This window comes from Schistocerca serialis, chromosome 2 (genome assembly GCF_023864345.2).
Source record: "Schistocerca serialis cubense isolate TAMUIC-IGC-003099 chromosome 2, iqSchSeri2.2, whole genome shotgun sequence".
NCBI lineage: Eukaryota > Metazoa > Arthropoda > Insecta > Orthoptera > Acrididae > Schistocerca > Schistocerca serialis.
Window position 1 is genome coordinate 583,191,469 of NC_064639.1, and position 25,833 is coordinate 583,217,301.

The 25,833-nt window shown below is 41.2% G+C and overlaps 1 protein-coding gene across 1 annotated transcript in view; it reads right to left on the bottom strand.

The window, feature by feature from the left end:
• The window catches only part of LOC126456248 (serine-protein kinase ATM-like), a 445,804-nt gene that overhangs the window by 218,766 nt on the left and 201,205 nt on the right, over positions 1 to 25,833 (bottom strand). The window contains exons 24-25 of the mRNA XM_050091998.1: positions 25,027 to 25,148; positions 17,746 to 17,901 (exon numbers count right to left, since the gene is read on the bottom strand). Coding sequence (XP_049947955.1) covers positions 17,746 to 17,901; positions 25,027 to 25,148 — 278 coding nt within the window. The remainder of the gene's footprint in view (positions 1 to 17,745; positions 17,902 to 25,026; positions 25,149 to 25,833) is intronic.

The following is a 25,833-nucleotide window of genomic DNA, read 5'->3' on the forward strand; positions in this document are numbered from 1 at the left end:
AATGTTTTAGCTGGACCACATTTTTCGCTTTGTGATAGATGGCACCGTAATAATCACAAACGTGTAAGTACGTGGTATGATGTATCATTCCGCCTGTGGAGACGCTATTTGCTTCGTGATACATTACCCGTGTTAAAATGGACCGTTTACCAATTCTGGAAAAGGTCAATATCCTGTTGATGTATGGCTATTGTGATCAAAATGCCCAACGGGCATTTGCTATGTATGCTGCTTGGTATCCTGGATAACATCACCCAAGTGTCTGGGCAGTTCGCCGGATAGTTACGTTATTTAAGGAAACAGGAAGTGTTCAGCCACATGTGAAACGTCAACCACGACCTGCAACAAATGATAATGCCCAAGTAGGTGTTTTAGCTTCTGTCGCAGCTAATCCGCACATCAGATGCAGACAAATTGCACGAGGATCAGGGATCTCAAAAATGCCGGTGTTGAGAATGCTACATCAACATCAATTGCACCCGTACTATATTTCTATGCACCAGGAATTGCATGGCGACGACTTTGAACGTTGTGTACAGTTCTGCCACTGGGCACAAGAGAAATTACGGGACAATGAAAGTTTTTTTGCACGCGTTCTATTTAGCGATGAGGCGTTATTCACCAACAGCGGTAACGTAATCCGGCATAATATGCACTATTGGGCAACGGAAAATCGACGATGACTGTGACAAGTGGAACATCAGTGACCTTGGCGGGTTAATGTATGGTGCGGCATTATGAGAGGAAGGATAATTGGCCCCCATTTTCTCGATGGCAATCTAAATGGTGCAATGTATGTTGATTTCCTACGTAATGTTCTACCGATGTTACTACAAGACATTTCACTGCATGATAGAATGGCGATGTACTTCCAACATGATGGATGTCCGGCACATAGCTCGCGTGCGGTTGAAGCGGTATTGAATAGCATATTTCATGACAGGTGGATTGGTCGTCGAAGCACCATAGCATGGCCCGCACTTCCACCGGATTTGACGTCCCCGGATTTCTTTCTGTGGGGAAAATTGAAGGATATTTGCTATCGTGATCCAACGACAACGCCTGACAACATGCGTCAGCGCATTGTAAATGCATGTGCGAACATTACGGAAGGTGAACTACTCACTGTTGAGAGGAATGTCGTTACACGTATTGCCAAATGCATTGAGGTCGATGGACATCATTTTGAGCATTTATTGCATTAATGTAGTATTTACAGGTAAGCATGCTGTAACAGCATGCTTTCTCAGAAATCTTAAGTTCACAAAGATACATCTATCACATTTGAACAACCAAAATAAAATGTTCAAACGTACCTATGTTCTGTATTTTAATTTAAAAAACCTACCTATTACCAACTGTTTGTCTAAAATTGTGAGCCATATGTTTGTGACTATTACAGCGCCATCTATTCCAAAACAAAAAAGTGGTCCAACTAAAACATTCATATTTCTTTATGTACTACATAAATATGTAATAAAAACTGGGGGTTTCTATTTAAAAAAAAAACGCAGTTGATATCCGTTTGATCTATGGCAGCGCCATCTAGCGGGCCAACCATAGCGCCATCTGATTTCCCCCTTCAAGTTAGACAAGTTTCGTTCTTTGTAGTTTTTTTGTTTGACACTTATTTCGTGATATATTTGGCCTAGTCACAATCAATGGACCACCCTGTCTGTATAGTTGTTGTAATGGCAGCTGCAGCACATAGAGTGACATCATACCTATTACTTTGCATTGCAACATTGCACAATAGTAATGTATTATACTAACTTGTACTTCAAGTAGAAGGTACATCAGAATCTTCACACGATACTGGTACTTCAAGCAGAGGGTAAATCATAGTCATCCCGTAATATCTGCAAGGAGTCTTTCAGAGTCTTCATCCTTAACATCAGTAGCCTCTTCACATTTTTTTGGAGAAAAGAATTTCATTTTACACATTTTTTTGGAGAAAAGTATTTCATTTTACTGTAATGTTAACTCTTTCTTCATTTTCTGCCAATACTCGGAAATTCCACTTAATTCATTTTCTCGACTCTTGTGTTTTTTTTTAATTTGTCTTCTGTGCTCGAGTAGATCTGGTATTCCAATCTGAGGCCATCCAACAGAGCCAACTTTCTTTGAACTTGAATAAACACCAGTTCTCTGACATGGAGCAGGAGATGTGCACTCCATATTTACGATGTACACTCCATATTTACAGTTAGCATCACCTAGACGTGGATCCTCAAATTCTGAATATACCTTAACCTCACTCTCGCAATTGAGGATGTCAATGATGATGATGATGATGATGATGATGACGATGACGTTTGGATTGTGGGACTCTCAAATGCTCGGTTATCAGCACCCGTACAAATTCCCAATCTTTACACAGTCCAATCTTGCCACTTTCATGAATGATGATGAAATGACGAGGACAATACAAACACCCAGTCACCTGGCAGAGAAAGTCCTCAATCCATTTCTTGTAAATAGAATTGGGAATTGCTAATCAATATTATCACCACAGCCCCCTCAGTTTTTGAAAAACCAAGTCAACATGTTTGACACGCCCTATTGTCACACTGGGATCAGTATACAATCTGCAAGCATTCGAGTCATTCGATTCACCAAATTATGCCATTCATCATAGCGACAGAAGAGCTCTCTCTCTCAAACACTCATTTGTAACTAATTAAAACTGTTCATGAACATCTAACATTAAACACTGACAAATAGGGAAATAAAATACAGTCTCTTTCAACAGCCAGTTTTCATTTTCATCCCTCTCATAGTAAGGTGATTTCCTTAGCGTGATTGACTAATGAAACTGCAAGTGTATCATCAAATGAAATTTGATGTTTTGTAAGACTTAGCCCATTATATTATTATAATGCTTTTCTTCTTATATTTAAATTTTCATTAATTTAAAAGAAATCAATACTATTTAATGTCCTGTCACTGTAAATATAGCCTCCTCAGCCCTGTTATGCTCAGATGGCTCTTTGCAGTCCAGATGTTATTTATACACCTGCAACATATTACATTCACACTAGTATAAGATAAAGTTTTTCCAAGATTCATCAACTGAAAAACACAAGGTCATCTTCCATTCACAAATTAGACTATTGCTGCTGAGGTCAATTTTTATATTGTGTAATAGGTTAATACAAGGGTTCTGTCACATTTACATATAAAGCTTTGGCAAATTCAATTTAAAAAATTGAAGGAAGTTGACTATGCCCTTTCAAAGGAACCATCCCAGCATTTGCCTGAAGTGATTTAGGGGAATCACGGAAAACCTAAATCAGGAAGGCCGGACACGGGTCTGAACTGTCGTCCTCCCGAATATGAGTCCAGTGCGCTAACCACTGTGCCACCTCACTCATTACGACTCCTGCCAGTTCAGCTGGAAAGAATGATTCTCTTTGTTTATATTGACAGTGTTGTACCAACTGTGAACTGTGGCAATCGAAAACAGGTGCAAAATACAGTCATAAGAAACAGTATGTTAAGAAACACAAATCTATGAGTTTTCAGTGTACAACTGGTTCACTCAGGCAGTGTGACGCCTACTTTAGATTAATGGTGGACTCATGAAGAAGAGAACACAAACAAATACGCAGCAAGAAGAAAATTTGGTGTCACAGAAATGAATGTTCACAGGTGGCATCCACTGGAGAACAAATTAAAGAACCCGAGTGCCACACACAAAACTTTGAAAGGACCACAGCAGAGAAAGTTTCATTAATTGGAGCAACAGGATGTACAGTATGTACAAGAGAAATGCACTGAATGCTTCCCAATTAATTGAAAAATTACCCAAATGAAGGCACCAGAGATAAATAGGTATTTTCCAACAACATGGATAGCAGAATACTGGTTGGTGTGGAAGGATGATGAATATGGCTGTGCTATTATGATGCAGAATAACGCTAACTATGGAATTTCCAGCAGCACTTGACAAAAAACTATGTGTGTATTGGTGTTACATAATCAATCTACAGAAACAGCTAGGTCATATGGGCAAGGCCGATCAGACATCTATTTCATCTGGCGCCACATGTCACCGTTGATGTGAAAGGGATTAAAAATGCTACTACAAGTAGTTCTGGCAATGAAAAGGCCAGAATAAAACTAATGCTGGGTGCCCTAGATGATGGAAGGAAGCGTTATTCTTTGCAGGAAAACGATATCAAACAAAAATCTACCTGCACATCTCATCTTTTCATGCCAGGAAATGGAAAGAATAGAAGATCAGGGTTTAACATCCAAACGACATCGAGGTCATCAGAGATGGAGCACAAGCTTAGAATGTGCCACAGCTGGGGAAGGAAATCAGCTGTGCCTTTTTAAACGAACGATCCAGGCGTTTGCCTGGAGGGATTTAGGGAAATCACGGAAAATCTAAATCTGGATGCCCAGACTGTGACTTGTACCATCGTCCTCCCTAATGCAAGTCCAGTGTGCTAACCACGTAACCACCTCATTCGGTACCAAGAAGATAGATGGATGAAAAATGAACTGATACTACATTGGTTGAAGGCTGTTTGGAACAGAATATAAGAATCTTTGCTTAGGAGAAGGAAAATGCTGATGCTAGATTCATTCAAAGGACACCTTACCCACCAAGTGAAGGTCAGATAGAAAACAGCAACACAGACCTGGTAATAATTCCTAGCAGCACGATTTCACAAATTGAAGCAATGGATGTTGTGAATGTTTTAATTTTTACCTGTGACACCTTTACAGTGAGTGCCTTCTGCACAGACACCATGCCCTTACTTCAGGCAACAAGTTAAAGGAAACCTCAATAGCCATGCTGTGTCATCAGATCCATGCTGTCTAGCACAGAATCTTATGTGAATCTATTGTGAAAGGAATCAGAAAGTGTTGCATAAACTATGTAAACTATGCCACGGAAGGCTGAGATGACGACATACTATGGAAAGAGTGTCAGGAAGGAAGAAATGCCATTATGCTTACAAACCAATGTTGGGCAATGAAAACTTTGAACTCCTGTTTCTTAAAATTTCCAGGTGAAACAAAAAAGTTTTATTAAAAAATAATATAAAATGATATATAAAGTTGCTACGTATGTAACAGTATAGTACAATCCTACTTATTTACAGATTACAGAAATCCATGCACTTTCAAAACATCTGTTTCATCACAGAGTTACGGGTTACCGAAATTACAAGTTTTCTCACAGACAGGCAAAGTTACGAGTTTTTCATTGCCTATCATCGAACTAAAGATGTTGATTCCAGTGATTATGATTGATGTGTGTGTGTGGTGTACAATGGTAGTAGCAATGGGTGCCAGCTAACATGTAGACAGTGTGATCATTTGCTTTCTAGATTGCATTTATACCTGGCACTACTTTACACTCTACAATATACATTCAAACAAATGATTCATCCACCAACAGTCATCCGCTGGAAGGCAGTAGGGGACGGAGCGCCAGTGAGGTCAGTCAGTTGGGGATGGAGTTCAGTCGAGGACAAGGCAGGAGTCAGGATGGAACTCCAGTGAGGTCTGCACAGCCAGTACTCGCCTGACCGCTGGTGACACACATGCACTGTCCAACGGAAGGAGATTGGAGCAGGAACGACTCTTGGTTGGTCGTTCGGTCGGTCGTCTCATGAGGCGATGTGTATTTGGTCTTTTGACAATACTTGGGCCTCATCAGTTGGTCATCTTGCCAGACATGGGTCGGTTCCTTCCTTGTGCAGAGATGTCGGGTAGCCAATGGGCTGGTGTTCCCTCTGCATGGTTGGGTCCGAGCCAGTGTGCCCAGGTCGCCGTGTCTCCAAGTTCCGAATGGAAATGGAGTTGAATCAGGTTGGAGCTGCAGTCAGCTTCAGATAGCCAAGACTCGCCCGACTGTTGCCGACACATGTAACTTGAGTGGGAACAACCTGGGTTGGTCGTCTCATCCGACGATGTCTATCTGGTCACCGGTGTGTGTCGAACTGATTCGTCCTTGTTCTTCCACAGTGATTGCTTTTATGATTGTTCGAGTTCTTGTGGAAGTGTGTTTACGTGGAACCGTGTGTAGCTTCAGTGATTTCCACTGAGCGAATAAATTCTGTCTGCATACTGGAGTAGGCAGTTGGTCGGTTGCGACAGGGGGAATTGATTACGTTGTTAGTTGGTTCTTCAGCCGTCCCTAGATCATGTTGCCACCCCATTATTTAGTGTTTTACTTGGCTGCCTGTCTCACCTGAACTGTTGTTAGAGTTTCCTCCCCAGACCAACCCTTGGAACACTTCTGAGCACCACCATTTGTTTGTGATTGTCATTTTATTTGGTCACAGGTACAGTGCCAAGCCTTCAGCTGTGTATTTAATATTGTCTGTTTTATGTTTAGTATATGGCCTTCCGACTTCATGACAACTATTTTAAGATTAGGCCTTCAGCCGTGTTTGTTTCAGAATCTGTGGCTTTAATATGTAAATCCTTTTCTGTAAGGTTTCACTATAATTATCTTGAATTCTTGAAACAGCCTTCAGCCGTGATCTGTAAATGTTTATCTTAAGGTGGTCTTTAATTATTCTTGGGTAATTGTTTGGGCCTTCAGCCTACAAGATACTTCAAGTTTTCTTAAGATGTTTTTGTTGTACTGTGTAAAAGCTTATCTTTAAAGCCTCTCTTTTATTATTTTAACTTTTTAAACATAGCTGCACAACAGCAATGGATTCACGTAATAAAATTATAAACAGCCGACCAGTTGCAATGGATAAAGAAATTCTTTACCTAGGTTTCGACAAATATAAATTTGTCTTCTTCAGAAGGTAGCCTAAGGACAATGAACATCACAGCTTACATTAGAAAAGTATGAAACTTTTAAGCCAAGGATAAATTTTAACACAAATTAGAGAACTCTTGCATTACAGAAGTATGATAATGATGACTAGTACTTATAATTTTACGTTAGTAAGGACTAGTGTACCATCGCCGTTTTTACTGTGTAAAAAAATTTTTATTGAGCTTTCAGCCGAAGGATTTATTTGAATTTTTCTTAATATGGCCTTTAGCCGAAAATTGTAAACACTTGGCTTCTAAAGAAATTCCTTAGCTGATCTGAAATATTATTTCGGCCTTTAGCCGAGAAGATATCGCAATTTTACTTAAGTAAGGCATTCAGCTGTTACTCTAAATACTGGTGTTTTAAAAGGAATCATTTAAACTTATTCTGGAGAAGTTACCTGGGCCCTCAGATGTGAATTGATCTTTGTTGTTTTAAAGAGAAACTGTACATTAGTTTGAGCAATAAAGTTGTGTGTTCCTGTATAACTAACGGTAATTGACCTTGGCCTCTTTCCACAACCTGATCCGCTCTGATCTGCGACAATCAGGTTTCAATGTCAGCCATCACACAGAGCACTGAAACCCAGAATTATTTTTCTGCATCTGCTACATATAAGGAGCAATCAAACGAAAACGAGACTGACGGGAAAAGCGAACTGATTATTACTTCAAAAGTAATCACCGTACTGTTAATACATTTATCCCACTGTGAGGCAAGATGGTCAGTGCTATCATGGAAAAATGATTGCTGTTGGCTACAGAACTATGATTGTACTCAGGTGTTCCATCTTCTAATCTGAAGCAAACTGATGGCCAAATATGCCTTTCTTATGGGCTCCAAAAATATGGAAATCAGCTGGGGAGAGATCAGGACTCTATGGAGGATGTGTAAGGTCTTCCCAGAACAACTTCTGCAGCGTAATCGAAACAAGCTGCCAACGCCAACAGAATGCCCATCCACATGTTGCTGAAGTTGTTTTGAATATGTTACAGACACACCCGAGTACTGTCATAGCTCCGGTGGCAACTGCAAATATTTTTCCATGAAGACACTGACTATCTTCTCTCACAGTGGGATAAACGAAATAAATTATAGCAGTTACTTTTGAAATAATAAACAACTTACTCACATCTTTTCCCATGTGTCTTGAATTCATTTGACTACCGCTTATAGTTTACAGGAGGAAATTCATTCACTGAGTGTAAGATTTATGTGACCAGGTGTCAACACATTGCCAGTTCCAGCACTTCAACGTCAGCTGTCAACCTGTTCCAGCAGTTCTGCAGTTGCCTACAAGTTATCTATAGTTGCTGAACAGTTACGGTCATCAGACATTTTACACTATATGTGGAACATTATTTAAAGTGATAATCAAAGAGTTAAACTGTTGAGAGACTGAAATTAAACTTGCTAAACTGCACTCCATTCTGAACTCCAATGAAGTTACTTAGCAATCATCTACTATAGTACATTAGATTAGGTTCATCAGTGCCATGACCTCCTCACAAAGCAAAAGCTGAGTCTATTTCCTGATGTACATTCTTTTAATAAATGATTGTTATTGTAGTTATGTGTTGTCAACAGTGAATTGTTTTAGAGTTATTGCCCTGTGAAGAGTTTGCAGCAAATGAGCAAGCAGAGAACTTCCGATTAGCTACAGATATATGAGGTGGGGGAGTCACTTCCTTTATATTGGGCAGCACCCTAATGTATACACAAGATAAATGGTAATGAGAAAAAAACAGAGGAATATTCTCATCAGTTTCACATAAGTGGCACTGAGGAAAACCACTGTCAGTACATAAACTGGCGATAGGAAAAAGTCCCGGCGATAGGAAAAAGTCCCGGCGATAGGAAAAAGTCCCGGCGATAGGAAAAGTCCCGGCGATAGGAAAAAGTCCCGGCGATAGGAAAAAGTCCCGGCGATAAGAAAAGTCCCGGCGATAAGAAAAGTCCCGGCGATAAGAAAAGTCCCGGCGATAAGAAAAGTCCCGGCGATAAGAAAAAGTTCGGGCAATAACATAAATTGGCAACAAAGAAAACATGTCACAATGAGCGATGAAATTTCAAGAGGATTTAAGACAGGTTTGCCACTTTTGCATTATAACTGGCCACCAAATTTGGGGTGAATGCACTGACATTTTTGTGGCAACATTTACTTTAGAGCATAACAATTTCCTTGGACTGATAATATAATTTCTTTTCACAAAAAAAATCAAACAATGGAAAATCCAGAATCGAAGATGACAACATGGTGAAAAGGATAGTTGTTACTCTCATACACAGGAGATGACAAATCACAGAAAGACACAACAAAAAGATTTTCAGAAAGTTTCAACCAACAAAGCCTTACACAAAAGTAGAAAACACACACACACACACACACACACACACACACACACACACACAGTCTCTTGCAGCTAGAGCCAGATTGTGAGCAGCAGGGCATTACGAGAGAGGCAACAGGGTGGTGGTAAGGAAGAGGCTGGGCAGGAAGGGGGAGGGATAGGAGGGTAGGAGTGGGGGACAGTTAAGTGCTGCTGGGAGGGTGCAGGGACGAGGTGGAGAGTGGGGGCAGGTAGGTGCAGTCGGGAGGTTAGACGGAGGGCGGGGAAGAGAACGGGGCATGTGCAGGGGTTAGTGGAAAAGGAGAGAAGTAAAAAACCTGGTTGCATTGATGGAATAGAGGTCTATGTAGTGCAGAAACAGGAATAGGGAAGGGGCTAGATGGGTAAGGACATGACTAACAAAAGCTGAGGATAGGAAGGTTACGGGAACGTAGGATATATATAGGGAGTGTGTTCCCACATGCGAAATTCAGAAAAGCTGGTGTTGGTGGGAAGGATCCAGAGGATCCAAATGGCACAGGTTGTGAAGCAGTCATTTAAATGAAAAATGTTGAGTTGGGCAGCGTGCAGGGGAGGTTCAGTTGTTTCTTGGTCACAGTTTGTCAACAACTATTCATGCAGACAGACAGCTTGTTGGTTGCCATGCCTACATATGTGGCAGCACAGTGATTGGGGCTTAGCTTGTAGATCACATGATTTGTTTCACAGGTAGCCCTGCCTTTGATAGGATAGGTGATGTTTGTGACAGGACTGGAATAGGTGATGGTGGGAGGATGTATGGGACAGGTCGTGCCTCTAGGTTTATTATGGGGATATGAGCCATGAGGCAAGAAGCTGGGTGCAGGGGTTGAATAGGTTTGGTGGGTGGCGGAATACCACTATTGGAGGAGTGAGAAGGGTAGTGGGTACTACATTTCACATTTCAGGGCACGAGAGGAAGTCGAAACCCTGGCGGAGAATGTAGTGCAGTTGCTCCAGTCCTGGGTGGCTCTGAGTCATGAGGAGAACGCTCCTCTGGGGCCAGACGATGGGGCTTTGGGAGGTGTTGGGTGACTGGGGGGATCTGTTTCTGTTCAAGGTGGAGAATGGCTAGGCTGTATGGAAGGGATTTCTTAGTATGGAATGGGTAACAGCTGGCAAAGTGGAGGTATTGCTAGTGGTTGGTACTGATATAGCCATCTTTGAGGTGGAGGTCAACATCATGGAAGCTGTTTGATGGGTTGAGTGGGAACTGGTGAAGGGAATGGGGGGAGAAGGTGTTGAGGTTCTGGAGGAATGTGAATAGCATTTACTCACCCTCAACCCAGATCACAAAGATGTTATCAATGAATCTGAGCCAGGTGAGGGGTTTGGGATTGTTGGTGTTTAGGAAGGCTTCTTCTGGATGGCCCATGACAGGTTGACATAGGATGGTGCCATGTGGGTGCTCATAGCTGTGACCCGGATTTGTTTGTAGGTAATGCCTTCACAGAAGTAACTTTAGGTGAGGATACAGCTGGCCATGGTGACTAGGAAGGAGCTAGCGGGCTTGGAATCTGTTGAGCATTGGGAAAGGTAGCGTTCAACTGCGGTAAGGCCATGTTCATGACTTTATTTCAGGTGTACTTAAATTCTGGATTCTGTGTGGTGGTGGGACAGAGTTTTGGAGGGTGTGGTAAGTGCAATAAATATGGGAGACAGGGTTTGTCAGCTATGAGGGGACTGGGGGGAGGCAGGTTTGGAGGTTGTTGTAGAGGTGGTGGACAGTGGTAGTCTAAGGCGCGAGTAGGAAGTGAGCAGGTTGGAGAGTATTTTGAGGTGGTGTTGTGCATGTTGCTGTAGTACAAGAGTTTCAATGTGTGTTATGGGATCCAGGAATTTGGGACTGCGTAGCACCATCCTATGCCAACTTGTTCATGGGCCATCTAGAGCAATCCTTCCTAACCACACACAATCCCAAACCCCTCACCTTGTTCAGATTCATTGACGACATCTTTGTGAACTTAGTTGAGCGTGAGGACACACTACCCACATTCCTCCAGAACATCAGCACCTTCTCCCCCATTTGCTTCACCTCTTCCTACCCAACCCATCAAGCCACCTTCCTCAATGTTGAACCACATCTTTGATGATGAGCAGTCCCTCTCGAAATATACCAAGGGTTTCACTGAGGCCTTTATAGATTGTAATTACCCTCCTCACCTTGCACAAAAACAGATCTCCCATGCCTTATTTTTTCAGTCACCCAACACCTCCCAAAGCCCCAGCGTCTGGCCACAAAGCAGCATTGCCCTCATGACTGAGTATCACCCACGACTCAAGCGAATGAAGTACATTCAGCGTAAGGTTTTGACTACCTCTCAGTGTGCCCTGAAATTAGAAATGTCATACCCACTAACCACCCCACTCCTCCCACAGTGGTATTCCGCCGCCCACCGAACATACACAATTTCCTAGTCCACCCCTACACAACTCCTGCTCCCAGCCCCCTTGTCTCATGGCTCATATCCATGTAATAAACCTAGTTGCATGACATCCTCCCACCATCACCTACTTCTGCCCGGTTACAAACAGCACCTATCCCATCAAAGGCAGGGCTACCTGTGAAACCAGTCACTTGATCTACAAGCTAAGCTGCAACCGCTGTGCTGCATTCTATGTTGGCATGACAACCAACAAGCTGTCTGTCTGCATGAATGGCCTCTGACAAACTGTGGCTAAGAAACAACTCGCCCACCCTGTTGCCGAGCATGCTAGTCCAACACGACATTCTTCATTTCAACGACTGCTTCACAGCCTACGCCATCTGGATCATTCCTTCCTACACCAGCTTTTCTGAATTGTGCTGTTGGGAATTTGCCCTGAAATCTATCCTACATTCCCATAACTCTCCTGGCCTCAACCTTCGTTAGCCCCTTCCCTGTTCCCATTTCCGCACTTCCCTGTTCCAATTCCTGCACTACACAGTCCTCAATTCCACCAATCCACCATCTTTTTACTTCTCTGCTTTTCTGCTAACCACCCCTCCCCTCCTCCTCTCCTCTGTGCCGCGTCTAACCTCCCGACTGCGCCTACCTGCTCCCCTCTCCACCTTGTCCCTACACTCTCCCAACAGCACTTTACCATCCCCACCCCTACCCTCCCGTCCATCCACCCTCCCTCTTCCCTACCACCCTCTGTTGCCTCTCCCATAATGCCCTGCTGCTTGCAGTGTATTTCTGTATGTATATTGTCTACTTTTGACAAAGGCCTTGTTGATCTAAAGCTAACTTTCCAACAGTCTTCTTCTTGTGCCTTTCTACAGCTCAACATCTCCACTATATGGTGAGTAGCAACTAACCCTTTCATCATATTGTTACATTCCCATCCTGGATTTTCCGTTGTTTGATTTTGTCTGACAGCTTTTCTTCCATCCTAATCCAGTGTCGTTTTCCTTTTGTTACTATTTTCTAATGCATTACTACACTCAGTGTCCGTCCTACTTTCTCTTCTTTCCTGTGTTTCTCCTATCGCCATACAAACTGTACGACATGCCCTTCTTATGAGCCACTGTATCAACTGTCCTGGCCATGCACAACAGGCATCTACAAGACCATACTGGTTGTCAGTGCAACATCTTATGTCCCACTTTACACCCGCCGACATAATTAATCCATGCTTTCCTATTGATCATTCTCCCTGCGTCATCTTTGCTTATTTTCACGTGTTATTTCCCGCAGCTTTCAGTGCCACATGAACTTGTATCTCATCCTACCAATCCTGCCCAACCTGCCATTCCATACCCTCTCTATACCAGTTCACACCTATTTATCTCTCCTAATCTAGTCCCTTCTGCCGTCCCCCTTCTGACACTTATCCAACCACAGATTGGTAACCCACTGTAAAGTTTTATTTTTATTTTCACTTGATCTCATTATGACTTCACACCAACTTCAGTTGGTTTTCACCCTTCATTATTGGACTACTTCTTCATATTCATCTTGTTTCGCATTGTTTCATCTCATTCTTCCTTTTTGTAATTTTCCCCCACATGTTTATATTTTTGCAAATTTTTTTGAATGTAATTCTTTGTTATTTATTTATTATGACACGGTTTTCCCACCACCACGGATCCTTGCTCCTTCCATCTTCATCAATACAGAACCCAGTCCCACATACTGTTCCTGTGTTGTTGCTTGGCTCATCAAATCCCACCAAATGGTCCTACCATCTAATTACCTCATGGAATCCCTGCAAATGGAATTACCACCAAATTACCCATCTCCGGCTGCCACCCTTCCTTCCACAATGACCTCCATCTGTTCAGATTCTGCCAATCCTTAGCCCTCACTAACAAAGTTCTGAAAAACCAGATAGATCAGGACCAAACCTAATTGCAATATCTTCTCTCCATACATAAAATTCTCCTGCTATGCAATCCCCAATTCCTGGATCCTCTAACACACATCGAAACTCTTGTCCTACAGGAACTAGAACAACATGCACAACGCCACCTCAAAATACTCTCCAACCACTCACTTTCTACTCCCTTAGACTACCACTGTCTATCACCTCCACAACAATCTGCAACCCCCCCCCCCCCCCCCCCCAAAAAAAGCAGACAAACTGTGTCTCGCAGACCTACTACATTTACCCCACAGAACTCGATACACAGTCATGAACCTTTCCTCCAAAAGCCTTAGCCCCGCAGAAGTATCAATTCTTTCCAAAAGTCTCACCTTTTGCCCCATCTGCAAATTCAGTCATGCAGGACTTATTAAAGACTTTCTCTCCTCCTGGTCCCTACAGTGGAAACACTTTTTCGCCACCAACCCAATCAGAGTCAACCAAAGACCAAAGTTGAACCCTGCATGACTAAATTCACTCCTCCATCCAACAGTGATCCACCTCCACTGGCCCCAAATCACCCCCTGTTAACTTCTTAGAATTTCTTAACTTCGATCCTTGCCTTGTCATCAGTCCCAAAATCTTTCAAAACGCAAATCAACCTTACATCCACAGAAAGATTGGCAATCTGCCACCTAAAAACTGATCCCGACCTTATAATCCCACCTGCTGACAAAGGCTCCACCACTGTTGTTTTGAACCGCAAGGATCACCTGGCAGAAGGACTTTGCCAGCTGTCAGATTCATCCACCTACAAACCATGCCACAATGACTCCATTCCAGAAATTCAGCAGGATCCTCAAATCCTTAAGCCCATCCCAGAACCTCTCCTTGGAATCCATCTCTCTCCTGACACCTACTGTTCTCCGCACTCCTATCTTCTAATTGTTTTCTAAAGTCCATAAACCCAATCACCCAGGACACCCCATTGTGGCCGGTTACTGAGCCCCCACTGAGAGAATCTCTGTTCTCGAAGACAACACCTTCAGCCCATTACCCGCAACCTACCGTCCTACATAAAAGATACCAATCATTTCCTCCATTGATTCTCCACAGTCCTGTCTCTTTACCACATGGTGCCCTGCTCATCATTATTGAACACTAATTTTCCCAATGCCCAACATATTTCAAACCTACAACCTCCATCTTAATCACCATGACAAACTATATCCTCGCCACAATGACATCTCTTTTGAAGGCATTACCTACAAACTAATCTGGAGCACAGCTATGGGCACTCGCATGTCACCATTCTATGCCAACCTATTCATGGCCCAAACCCCTCACGTGGTTCAGATTCACTGATGTCATCTTCATGATCTGGAACAAAAGTGAGGACACCCTATTCACATCCGTCCAGAATCTCAACACCTTCTCACCCATTCATTTCACCAGGTCCTAACAAACCAAGCAGCCACATTCCTTGATGTTGACCTCCACCTCAAAGACAGCTACATCAGCACCACTGTATGTATCAAACCACAAGCAATACCGCCACTTCGACAGCCGTTACCCATTCCATAACAGGAAGTCCTTTCCATTCAGCCTAACCACTCGTGGCTATCGCAACTGTAGAAATAAGTGGACCATCTTGAAATACGCCAAGGGTCTCACTGAGGCTATCGCAGTTCATTATTACCCTCCCAACCTTGTACAAGAACAGATCTCCGTGCCTTATCTCTCCGGTCACCCACTACCTACCAAACTACCACGTCCGGCCACATAGGGACACTCCCCTCAAGATTCAGTACCCTCCCCCAGGACTGGAGCAACGGAATTACATCCTCCACCCATGTTTCAACTAACTCTAGTTGTGCCCTACACTGAGAAATGCTCTACCACTATTGTTTCCGACCCTTCCATAGTGGTATTCTGCCACTCATCGATCCTAAACAATATATTCGTCCATCCCTACACATCTCCTGCTCCCAAACTCTCCCCTCACAGCTTATATCCCTGTAAGACACCTAGATGCAAGAACTGTCCCATACATCTTCCCACCATCCTGTCACTATCATAACCTACCCCATCAAAGGCAAGGCTACTTGTGAAACCAGTCGTGTTTCACAAGCTAACCTGCAACCACCGTGCTGCATTCTATGTGGGCACCACACCCAACAAGCTGTCTGTCTGCAAGAATGGCCACCGACAAACTGTGGCCAAGAAACAACTGGACCATTCTCTTGCTGAGCATGCCACCCGAAACGACACCCATGATTTCAATGACTGCTTCACAGTGTGTGCCATATGGACCCTTCCCACCAACACCAGCTTTTCTGGATTGTGCAGGTAGGAACTCTCCCTGCAGTATATCCTACATTCCCTTAAACCTCCTGGCCTTCCTTTGACAAATGCCTTGTTGGCTGAAAGCTAACTTTCCGACAGTCTTTTGTTGTGCCTTTCTGCGACTCAACATCTACCCTATAAGGTGAGTAGCAACTATCCTTTTCATTACGGTGGGACCTGAGGATACAGCTTTCGCAGCCCCCGAATGCATATCCAGTTTTGCTTCTATTCTGATGTGAGAATGTTACAAAGTCTCTTGCTTCCAAACATATTGTCCACCTGGCACTCTCTCATCTCATTGCCCGTGTAGAGCCAGCCGACACAACCCTCTTTCATTCCTGTCAGACGTCACAGCGAGTGTCAACAATATTGCAGCAAGAAACATGTAAGTACGCCACTGGCCCCCATTCAGACTTTTACTGTATCTTGCAGAAAAGAATACTACTGCTGAGTATTTGTCCAATATTTAAACTAGTTCAACTGAACTGGACTCACACAGACGGCAGTTTAAGTGTGTTATATGTTCAGAAAAAGCCAAAGTATGATCGCTCACTGCTCCCTTCTCAGCAATCATTTTCATAGCTCTCAGCCAAGCTGGTGTCTCTATTCCCCTTCCAACCCTTTCATAGTGCTAAACTAAAGCATCTGTGGGAAACAGATTGCAATATCTTCTTGTGTGCAGTTCATATGTAACAATACCAACTAATACATAAACAAAAGATCACAATTACGATTCAGTCCCATTCTTGAACTCTCATTCGTCCGGCAATCTATTGATACCTGTCAGAACTACCTCTGCAACGGGTCTTCCCGGTGTAATTTATTCTCACAACAACAATTACAGTCAGTTTAATATGATTTATTTCCTTTGCTAGATATTCCATTCTGGATTAATCTTCCTTCTTGTTTCAACAGAATGTCACTATCATGTTCCAAAGCTAACTAAAAGCTAGTAACATTCTTACCCAGTATTCTAATACATGAACAGTGACCAAATTTCTCATTTTCAATTCACTTAGTAAATTATTACAGTCTCTCATATATATTTAAAAAAAAAACTGGTCTGGGCTCCGAATCAACCGTTTTCTGTAGGAGAACACAGCCATTTTGGAATGTTACATTTACTTAAAAGTGGCAGCTAATGAAGCCTCTTAAAGACATTGTAGGCCTCAGACCACCGGGAATGCACAAAATACCATATGTGTGTGTGTGTGTGTGTGTGTGTGTGTGTGTGTGTGTGTGTGTGTGTGTGTGTGTGTGTGAGGCGGGGGGTGGTTGTGTTAGGCAACTTTATGTGGGTCAGACTGTCCGTACTATTGAACAGTGTCGCATAGAACATGAAAGGTGTTTCCGCCAACACTATCCCAACAAAATCAGCTGTAGCGGAGCACGCAGTGGAAAGTGGACACCAAATTGCATTCGACGTTACTTCTATTACTAAACAGACCAACAGCTTATGGGACAGCATAATATACGAAACAATAGAGATCTAAATATTGGCTCACTAAAGATGTTGGATTTCAGCTGAGTATGGACTGTGATCCTGTGATCGGGGAGTTGAAGTGGGCGCGACAGTCGCACAACGAAAACATTGCCCTATATGGTTGGGGACTAGGCACCAGTGACGTCACTGATGGTGGTATGGCTATATAAGCATGGCACAGGCATTCTGATGACGGCCAACCACTTGACAATGGCAGAGGAGATTTCAGCCAAAAGCTCATGGCAGATAACCACTTGATGTGGCTCGAAACCAGAGAATATTTTATCATTAAGAGATACATACCATTATGATCATAAAGTCAAATACTAGCACATCTTTTTTATGAAAAATAAAGCAAAACTAAAATATAATGATCATCAATGTATGGATTCACAAATCATCCTATCGTAACAGCTTGTCAGAGATTTTCTGTGTAACTCAATAATATGCATAAAATTACTAACCTCAGTAACCAATTTCAGATCTTTACCCACTTTTAAACAAAGTTCTTCAATGATATCTAGATCTCGATTGAAAAATAGTATAGGTACAATAGTTTTAAGATGTGTTGTATAAAAGTCAGCCTCTGAAGAACATTCCAGTAACAGCCACGGAAACTCCTGAGAGAAAAAAGAAAAAAATTACTTTTCACTAGATATTATCAACATTTAGACTCAAGTCACTTAAGAAATTATAGCAATGGCAAATATGAAATCAATAAAAATTTTTAAAGATACTGAGACTAAGATAAAAACACGACAGGAAAGAATGAGCACTATTCCTACAGCTGATGAAATTGGGCACATGAGCCAAATTTCCTTAGGGGTGTAAATTTATACAAACAGCTGATAGGATCAACAATCTGATTAATAATTTGATTCGTCATACGGGATTATGCTTATAATGTAGCAGAAGGTCCAGCTACTACAATTACACTACAACATAATTATTGGTGGCAGGCTACTAAATTGTTCTGTCTGTAAGTTACACTGACTTGAGATTGAGTGCTATTTCAAAATTCATTAATTCCAAATAACTCATTATAATAGATCACCATAGGTCAGGGTAATCACTAAAGCAATGGATTTCTATTCACCACGTCCACAGATCCTTGGTAAAAAGTACTATATACACAACAGGGGAGAAATGCTTAACAGTGCTAGTGGGAAGATAGAACAGGGGGTTCGTGAAGAGAGGGAAGAGAATGCAGTAGAGATAAATTAGAAAATTATATGATGGTCACGGACAGAAACAGAATAAGTGAAAAAGGGAGTTTGGGAAAGTGGGAGTAATACCATATTTACCCGATTATAAGATGACTCTGAATATAAGACAACCCCCATTTTTTTACAGGGCTCCTTGAGAAAAATTTATTTTCTAACATATTCTGACTAATTAAAATCATAAACTTTCTCTGCCTAAAGAAATAACGTACACATCTCTTCTAAACTTATGCCATTTATTCATTGTCTATGTTTTGGTGAACCAAGGAGAAATAAAATAAACAAAAAAGAAATTGTTTACATCAATTTTTAACTTCACTGCCTTTTTTTGTTTACTTTGACTGTTGTCTGTGGTATCACTATTTTTCATCATTGTCGTCGTCGTCATCATCATCATCATCATCATCATCATCATCATCCTAACAGGATGTGAAACTTAGATCATCAGTGTGGAAAATATTTGGTAGTTGCTCCTGAATATGTTGCATTTTCTGAGGTGTGATTCCGGTGCGACCTGAGAACACAGCTGTTTTTTCCTGTAGACATACCAAATTTTCCTTCTATACTGACATGAGAATGTTATGATGCCTCTTGCTTCCAACCATATCACCTGCCTGCTCCTCCTCACTGGCTGTGTAGGACCAGCAGTTGACACACCCGAAGTTGTTCCCATCATATCTCACGGTGAGTGTTGACAATGTTGTTGCATGAAACACATAAGTATGCCGCTGGCCCCAATCTTGACTTTTAGAATCTCCTGCAGAAACGTGTGCTGTTGTTGAGTATGTGTCCAATTTCGAAGTCAAGTCAAATCTGAGTGTAAATGGATTCAGTCAAACTGCAGTTTAAACATGGTAGATGTACATAAAAAGCCAAAGTACGCAGTATACATTCCATGGTTGGCAACACAACATAATTTGTGCGTGCCCACCACTCCCTCCTCACTCTCATCCTAGTTCACAGCCAAGTTGGTGTCACTGAGCCCCATTCAATGTTCTATAGTGCTGTTCTTGAGCAAAAGTGAAATGTGGATGGCAATATCTTCCAGGGTGCAGGTTATATGTAACAGTAGCAACTAATAAATAAATAAACGATAGCAATTATGATTCAGTCCAGTTTTCGAACTCGCTACGTAGTTATGTCTGTTGGTACTATCTCCACAACAGGTCTTTCCACTGTAATTTATTCTTACAATAATAATTTTAGCCAGTTTAATATGATTTATTTTGTTTTTCAGTCATTTCATTTCTGATTAATTTTCTTTCTTGTTTCTTCTAAATGTCATCAGCTTGTACCAAACTTGATTAAAAACTGGTAAAGTTTTTCCCCGGATATTCTAATAAGTGAGAGCAGCGACCAAATTTCTCATTTGCAACCCGCCTGACAAGTCATAACAGTCTCTCATAAACAAACAAAATATACACTTGGCTTCAGAGTCTAGTAATGGTTTATGAAGGAGAAGATTTTTGCCTCTGAACATTACCTTTACTTACAAAGGAGTGTAAATGTATGTATACAGTCTCCACATGTGTGATAACTTTAATTACAAACCTCTTCAAATACAACAAAGTTTGTAAGCTGATAGAATTTAGAGCATTAGGTTGCTGCAGTTGCTAGTACATAGTTTCTAGCGTATCCCCTGTGCTACCACTGCAGATCATATGCCACGTGACTGGTCGAGCAAGGTCGATACCATACTGGATCATGTAATTAAATCCTGACACAACATTATGGAATGCATCGTGTTGCCACCAACTTTGCCCAATGGCAATCTCGAGCCTATCTGAATGCAAGCATTGTTTGCTAAGCCCTACCCTTTGGGATTGCTCAAAATAAAATAAAGCTTCATCTGTAAATGTAAGACAACCCCTAAGATAATCTATTAAACAATGCAGAAACATTGACCGCAGCAGCAATTGCATAATCTGTGAATAAAATACAACGCCATATTTCCCGAATGACAAATCTGAGAAAGAACTTCGTCTTATAATCAGGTAATTATGGCACATACTAAATAATACATGAATGGTAACACAAATGATGGTACACAATGGGGAAGAAAGTGGGAGATTTTAAAGTGTCAGGAATTGATTCCTGCAATGTGATGAAGGTGGTTGAAACAAATGTCAACACACTCTGAGACACATACTTTTTCATCATTTTTCATGGTCGTCTCTGCAACATGGCTTACATTTTTCCCCAAGGTGTTTATCATCCAGCATAACCTGGACAGCCTGAATAGCTTATGAATGTTACACATGCAGCAAGTGGCAAATCTTGGTGAAGGGTAGAGAGTTACAGGAGTGTCACTGATAGACCAGTTGCGTGCAACACTTAACAAGAACATGATTAATAATGTTGAAGGAAGAAAGCCAGGTTAGGGTTTTAGGCTTATTGACATCACTCCTCATTATAGGTGGAGCAATTGAAGAAACACGGGGTGTGTATGTACCTACAAGGTTTATCTGCATGAACAAACGAGATGTATTTTCATACAGGCACCAGTTGAATGTACCAAAGATATCTTAATTCAAATTACAATGCACTAATACAGTCTGAAGCGGTGGCAGAAAAATTAAAAATGATACCTTCAGATTTTTTTTAAAAACACCTTTCTTGTTTTAATGCTTGTAACATAGCTCTTCTGTTCTCATCCACTGCGGTGTATGGATGTATTTTGTTCTAAATGCGCCAAACAAATAAAAAATGGATAGTTCGTGGAAGAAAAGTATTCTATTTCTATGAGCTTCAGGTACACCTATTCCCTCTACGAGCATCATGAATCATTGCAGCAAATCATTGAGTGCATGGGAATAACCTCCAATAAGACAACTGCAGCATCGTCATCGGCATTGCCATAATACGAGAGGAGAAGTAATTATCATTAATAGCAAGAGATGTTTCAAAAGTAATTACTTCTAGTTCATCTTGCTGAAGACTAAAAGCAGTACCTATTGTCATGTGATGCATGGCATTTGTGTAAAAGAAAAAACTTTACCACTAGACAGGCACTGCTGATTATAACACTATCGTCATACCTTTCTCTCTCACCAAATTTATTGTATTCTTATAGAATACAACCCGTTTAAGCAAAAATGCCTGTGGTCACCTGAAATAATTTGGAGAAACTACAGAAAAACTAAATCGAGAAGAGCCAATAGGAATAAGTGGTCTGGTCAAAAAAATTCTGTAACTTTGTCCACAAAATTTTTCTACACTTGCCTTTTACTTGTTGTGCATGGCCTCCTTCGAAATATTCTCCTCCACAATTGATAAACCGCTCCCAACAGCATCTCCAAGCATTGAAGCAGTCTTGGTATGCCTCCTGCTGGATAACGCAAAGTGTCATCTGCAAATTTTCTTTTGTCTCATCTACCACTGCACATCTTCGTCTTTTCAATGGGGTTTTCAACTTTGGAAATAAAACACTTCGCAGGGGGCAGTTCTGGAGAGTAATGAGCATGAGGCAGCACAGCGATTTCGTTTTTTGTGCAACAGCCACACACCAACAACGATGATCATGCGGGTGCATTATAGTGGTGCAAGAGCCATATCTCGGCACATCTCAGGCTGTTTGCTTCTCACATTTTCTCGCAGGCATCGCAGCCCCTCCCGATAATACTACTGATTAACAGTTTGTACCTATGGCATGAATTCATGATGAAATTGCGTCAAAGGCAAAGAAAATTATCAGTATGGCTTTGACATTTGACCTGACCTGACGAGCTTTTTTTGGTCTTGGAGAACATTTCCTGACCCATTGAGAAGATAGAACCTAGGTCTCAACATAATAACCATAGAGCCACATCTCATCATCAGTTGATTCTCTTAAGCAACATCTCATGCTCATCTGCATGATCCAAAATCTCTTCACAGACTGCAATGCGAAGGTCTTACTTATTTTGACTCGTGAGCCTTCGGGCAAAGTTGGTGGCAACACGATGCATTCCAAAATGTTGTGTCAGGATTTAATTACATGATCCAAGTGAAATATTACATTCTTCTGCAATCTATCGGACAGTCAGTCTTTAAATGGCATGCACAATTTTGTTGATGTTCCTGACTCAAGCATTATCAGTAGACGCTGAAGGAAGTACCGAACTATGGTCAGCTTTAACCTCCAGCCAGCCATTTTTAAACCATGTCAACTATTCGCAACACTGAGTACGGCTGAAGCCCTCATCACCATAGGCTCCTGCATCATTTGAGGTGTCTTTATCAAGGGCTTCTTGAGTTTCATGCAAAATTTAATGCAGATGTGTTGCTCCTCTAACCCCGCCATCTTGAAATTCGCAAACTGTGTGACACAACATTCTAATCAATACAGCAGTGAACAATAACAGACATACAACAACGGAACTTCCAGCAGTTACACATTAAACACAGGAATACACAGAGATGCCAATTGCATTTTGGCCCAACAAACAATTGCCACAAAATTACGAATGTTTCGGAATTTTTTGAACAGACCTCGTGTGACTGCAGTTCCCGCTGAGTGCAATTTCTTTGCCTTAACCACCGTGCCACTTACCTCCATAAAGTGCTGTGAAGTATATATGGACTAATCTTGGAAGAGTCTTATGATAGGAAAAATATTCACCTCTCAAAAGAAACAACAACTTGTAACATCAGTTTCATGTTATCATGTGGAGGCATATATTCTGAACACACTGTAATCTTGTGACGTTCACAGTTTCTGAATGAGTATTACAGCATCTAGAGCAGAGATATACTGGGTGATTCAAAAAGAAAGAACAGATTTTAATTGTTCATTACAGACAAACTGTGAATGATAGAAATACACTGGGCATGTCGCTGGTGGAGGGAAGGAGGTTCAAAGTTTTATGTTCACATAGACACTATACCATACACTTAACATGAGAATCATGCATTGCTCAAGAAAGATCAAAATGGCAGTCCATCTCATTTCTCTTATGAATCACCAGGTCCCTGTTTACTGAAGCGATGCCCTCAACAATTCCATTTCTCAGATCTTGAAGAGTAGCCGCCATTCGTGGGATGAAGACCCCATCTTTTATGTACCCCAACAGAAAAAAAAATTGCAAGGTGTGAGGTCTGCTGACATGGGAGGCCAAAAATTATGGATGAGGTCTTGTTGTCCACCTCTTCCAATCCAACATTGGAGGATGCTGTTGTTAAGATAATGCTGCACCTCAAGGTGAAAGTGAGGCAGAGTGCTGTCAGGCAGGCGTCGTTTCAGAACTTGCCAAATCATTGTTTGAGGAAGCTGAAGTTCCTGGCATGCCCATCTTGTGGACTTCCGAGGGCTCCATGTGAATGCACCTGGGATACACTCGACATTTTCATCACATGTGCATGGCTGATTAGTGCTCTTCCCTTTGCACGTGCAACAAACTTCCAAGAATTTATGCTAGTCATAAATATTCTTGTACAGAGGTGGCTTCTTGCTAATTTGGCAACAAAATGCAAGTCACACATGAACAATGAAATGACTTAGCTTAAATTCCAACACACAAAATGATTTCTCTTGTGGTGTAGTCATCAGGTTGCTACAAGCAGACAACAGCACAAATGTGTCAAAACTTTGAACCTTCATGCTCAATGTGTGTCTATCTTTCATGGTTTGTCCATAATAAGCAACTGAAATACATTCTTTCTTTCTGAATCGACCTGTACAGTTCATCAGCAAGTATAGCTCCTCCATCCTCATCTACATCATAAATTAGTCTATTCTACGGAGGTTGCAGCATTTCACTGCAGGCAACTAAGGATCCAAATATGTCTCTTGACAATACACAAAAGCAATTTCCCCTGTATTAGGAGACTCATTTCCTCCACATGACTCTACCAGCACCTTTATTATATGTAACTGCTTTTTGTTATTTCTGCTAAGGATTGGTAGGTTGTACTGTCTCTTAACACTGTTAATCACCATCCCACATAATTTTCAAATCAGCTGACCAGCCACAAGAAGAGGCACAATTGGAGCCTTTTTTTACACAAACATAGTTTACACTGTCATCAGCTCTCAATTTTTTCTGTGTTTAATACGTCAATGAGAGTGGAGGAAAAAGAAAGAGTGGGAGGATACAGTTTCCAGCCATAATGTTGTAATGTTTGTCTGCCATAAAAGCAAAAATTTAAATTATAGTATTTTTTCAATTTTGATGCCAAATAGTTTATTTTACACTCTCTAAAATTATTGTAGGGCATATTTAAAACAAACAATAAAAACATAATTACATGAATGAATAAAAACACTATCTGCATATTACACTGGTTTAACCTCTGTCCACAAAAGAGACAGAGGCAGCATTAAATACAGATTTCAACTAACATAAAGAGCCCAACAAATACATTCTAAAGAGATTTGATAATCAAATGCATGTTCTATAAAAATGATAGCACTGCTGACCCCAAAAATTCCTCATTATGAAACATATGTTTCTACATTTAGATACTAATAACACTTCTGTATTAAAATGAGCCACTGAGGCAATCAATCAGAGTTACATAATGGCCAAAAAATGATTAGCTTACCTGTATTTGGTATTTACTAAGGCACCAGTGAGTGAAGAGATATTTTAGATTTGCAGCAATAAGCTTACTGCCTATTATGTTCATAGCATTTCCAGCAATAGCAAGCGACTTTTTCACAAGATCTATAACATGGAAGGAACAATATAAGTCATCAACCAAACTGAAAAGTTAAGGGCAGGAACTTAAGTACGAGTTTCTTCAGTGAAAGGAACTTATTAGAGATATGAATAAATCAACAAGTGTAATGTCATACTCATTCGAAACTCATCATCTTTGATATTTGATTCCATAACTGTTTACAAAATTACTGACATTACTCCTTTATTCCTTTGTTTTACACCACTGGGCAAAAACTTAGCAAGATTATTACTACATGCAGTTACTAATGTTCCTAGCATAATAAAAGACTCTGACAGGTCTATTTGGCATATAGATGCATGCTGATAGAACATTTCAATAAAATTATGTAAGATGCATGCCAACTGCAAAAGGAGGAGGGGCAGAAGTTACAGGGAATCCTCAGCAACATATATGCTGAGGTATACTTAGATTTCAAGATACAACATTACAATAAGATATGAGGTCTAGCTGATGTCATGTCAGATACTCTGAAGCCACTTCAGATATGTTAATTTTACACACATCCCAGTCATCTACACTGGAAGTTTTCCAGCCCTTAAATACTCATATATTGGGCTTGATTTGTACCCTTGTTACATATATTGTGAAGAATAGATCAGTAGTATCTAATTAAGAAAACTCTGTGTGTGTGTGTGTGTGTGTGTGTGTGTGTGTGTGTGTGTGTGT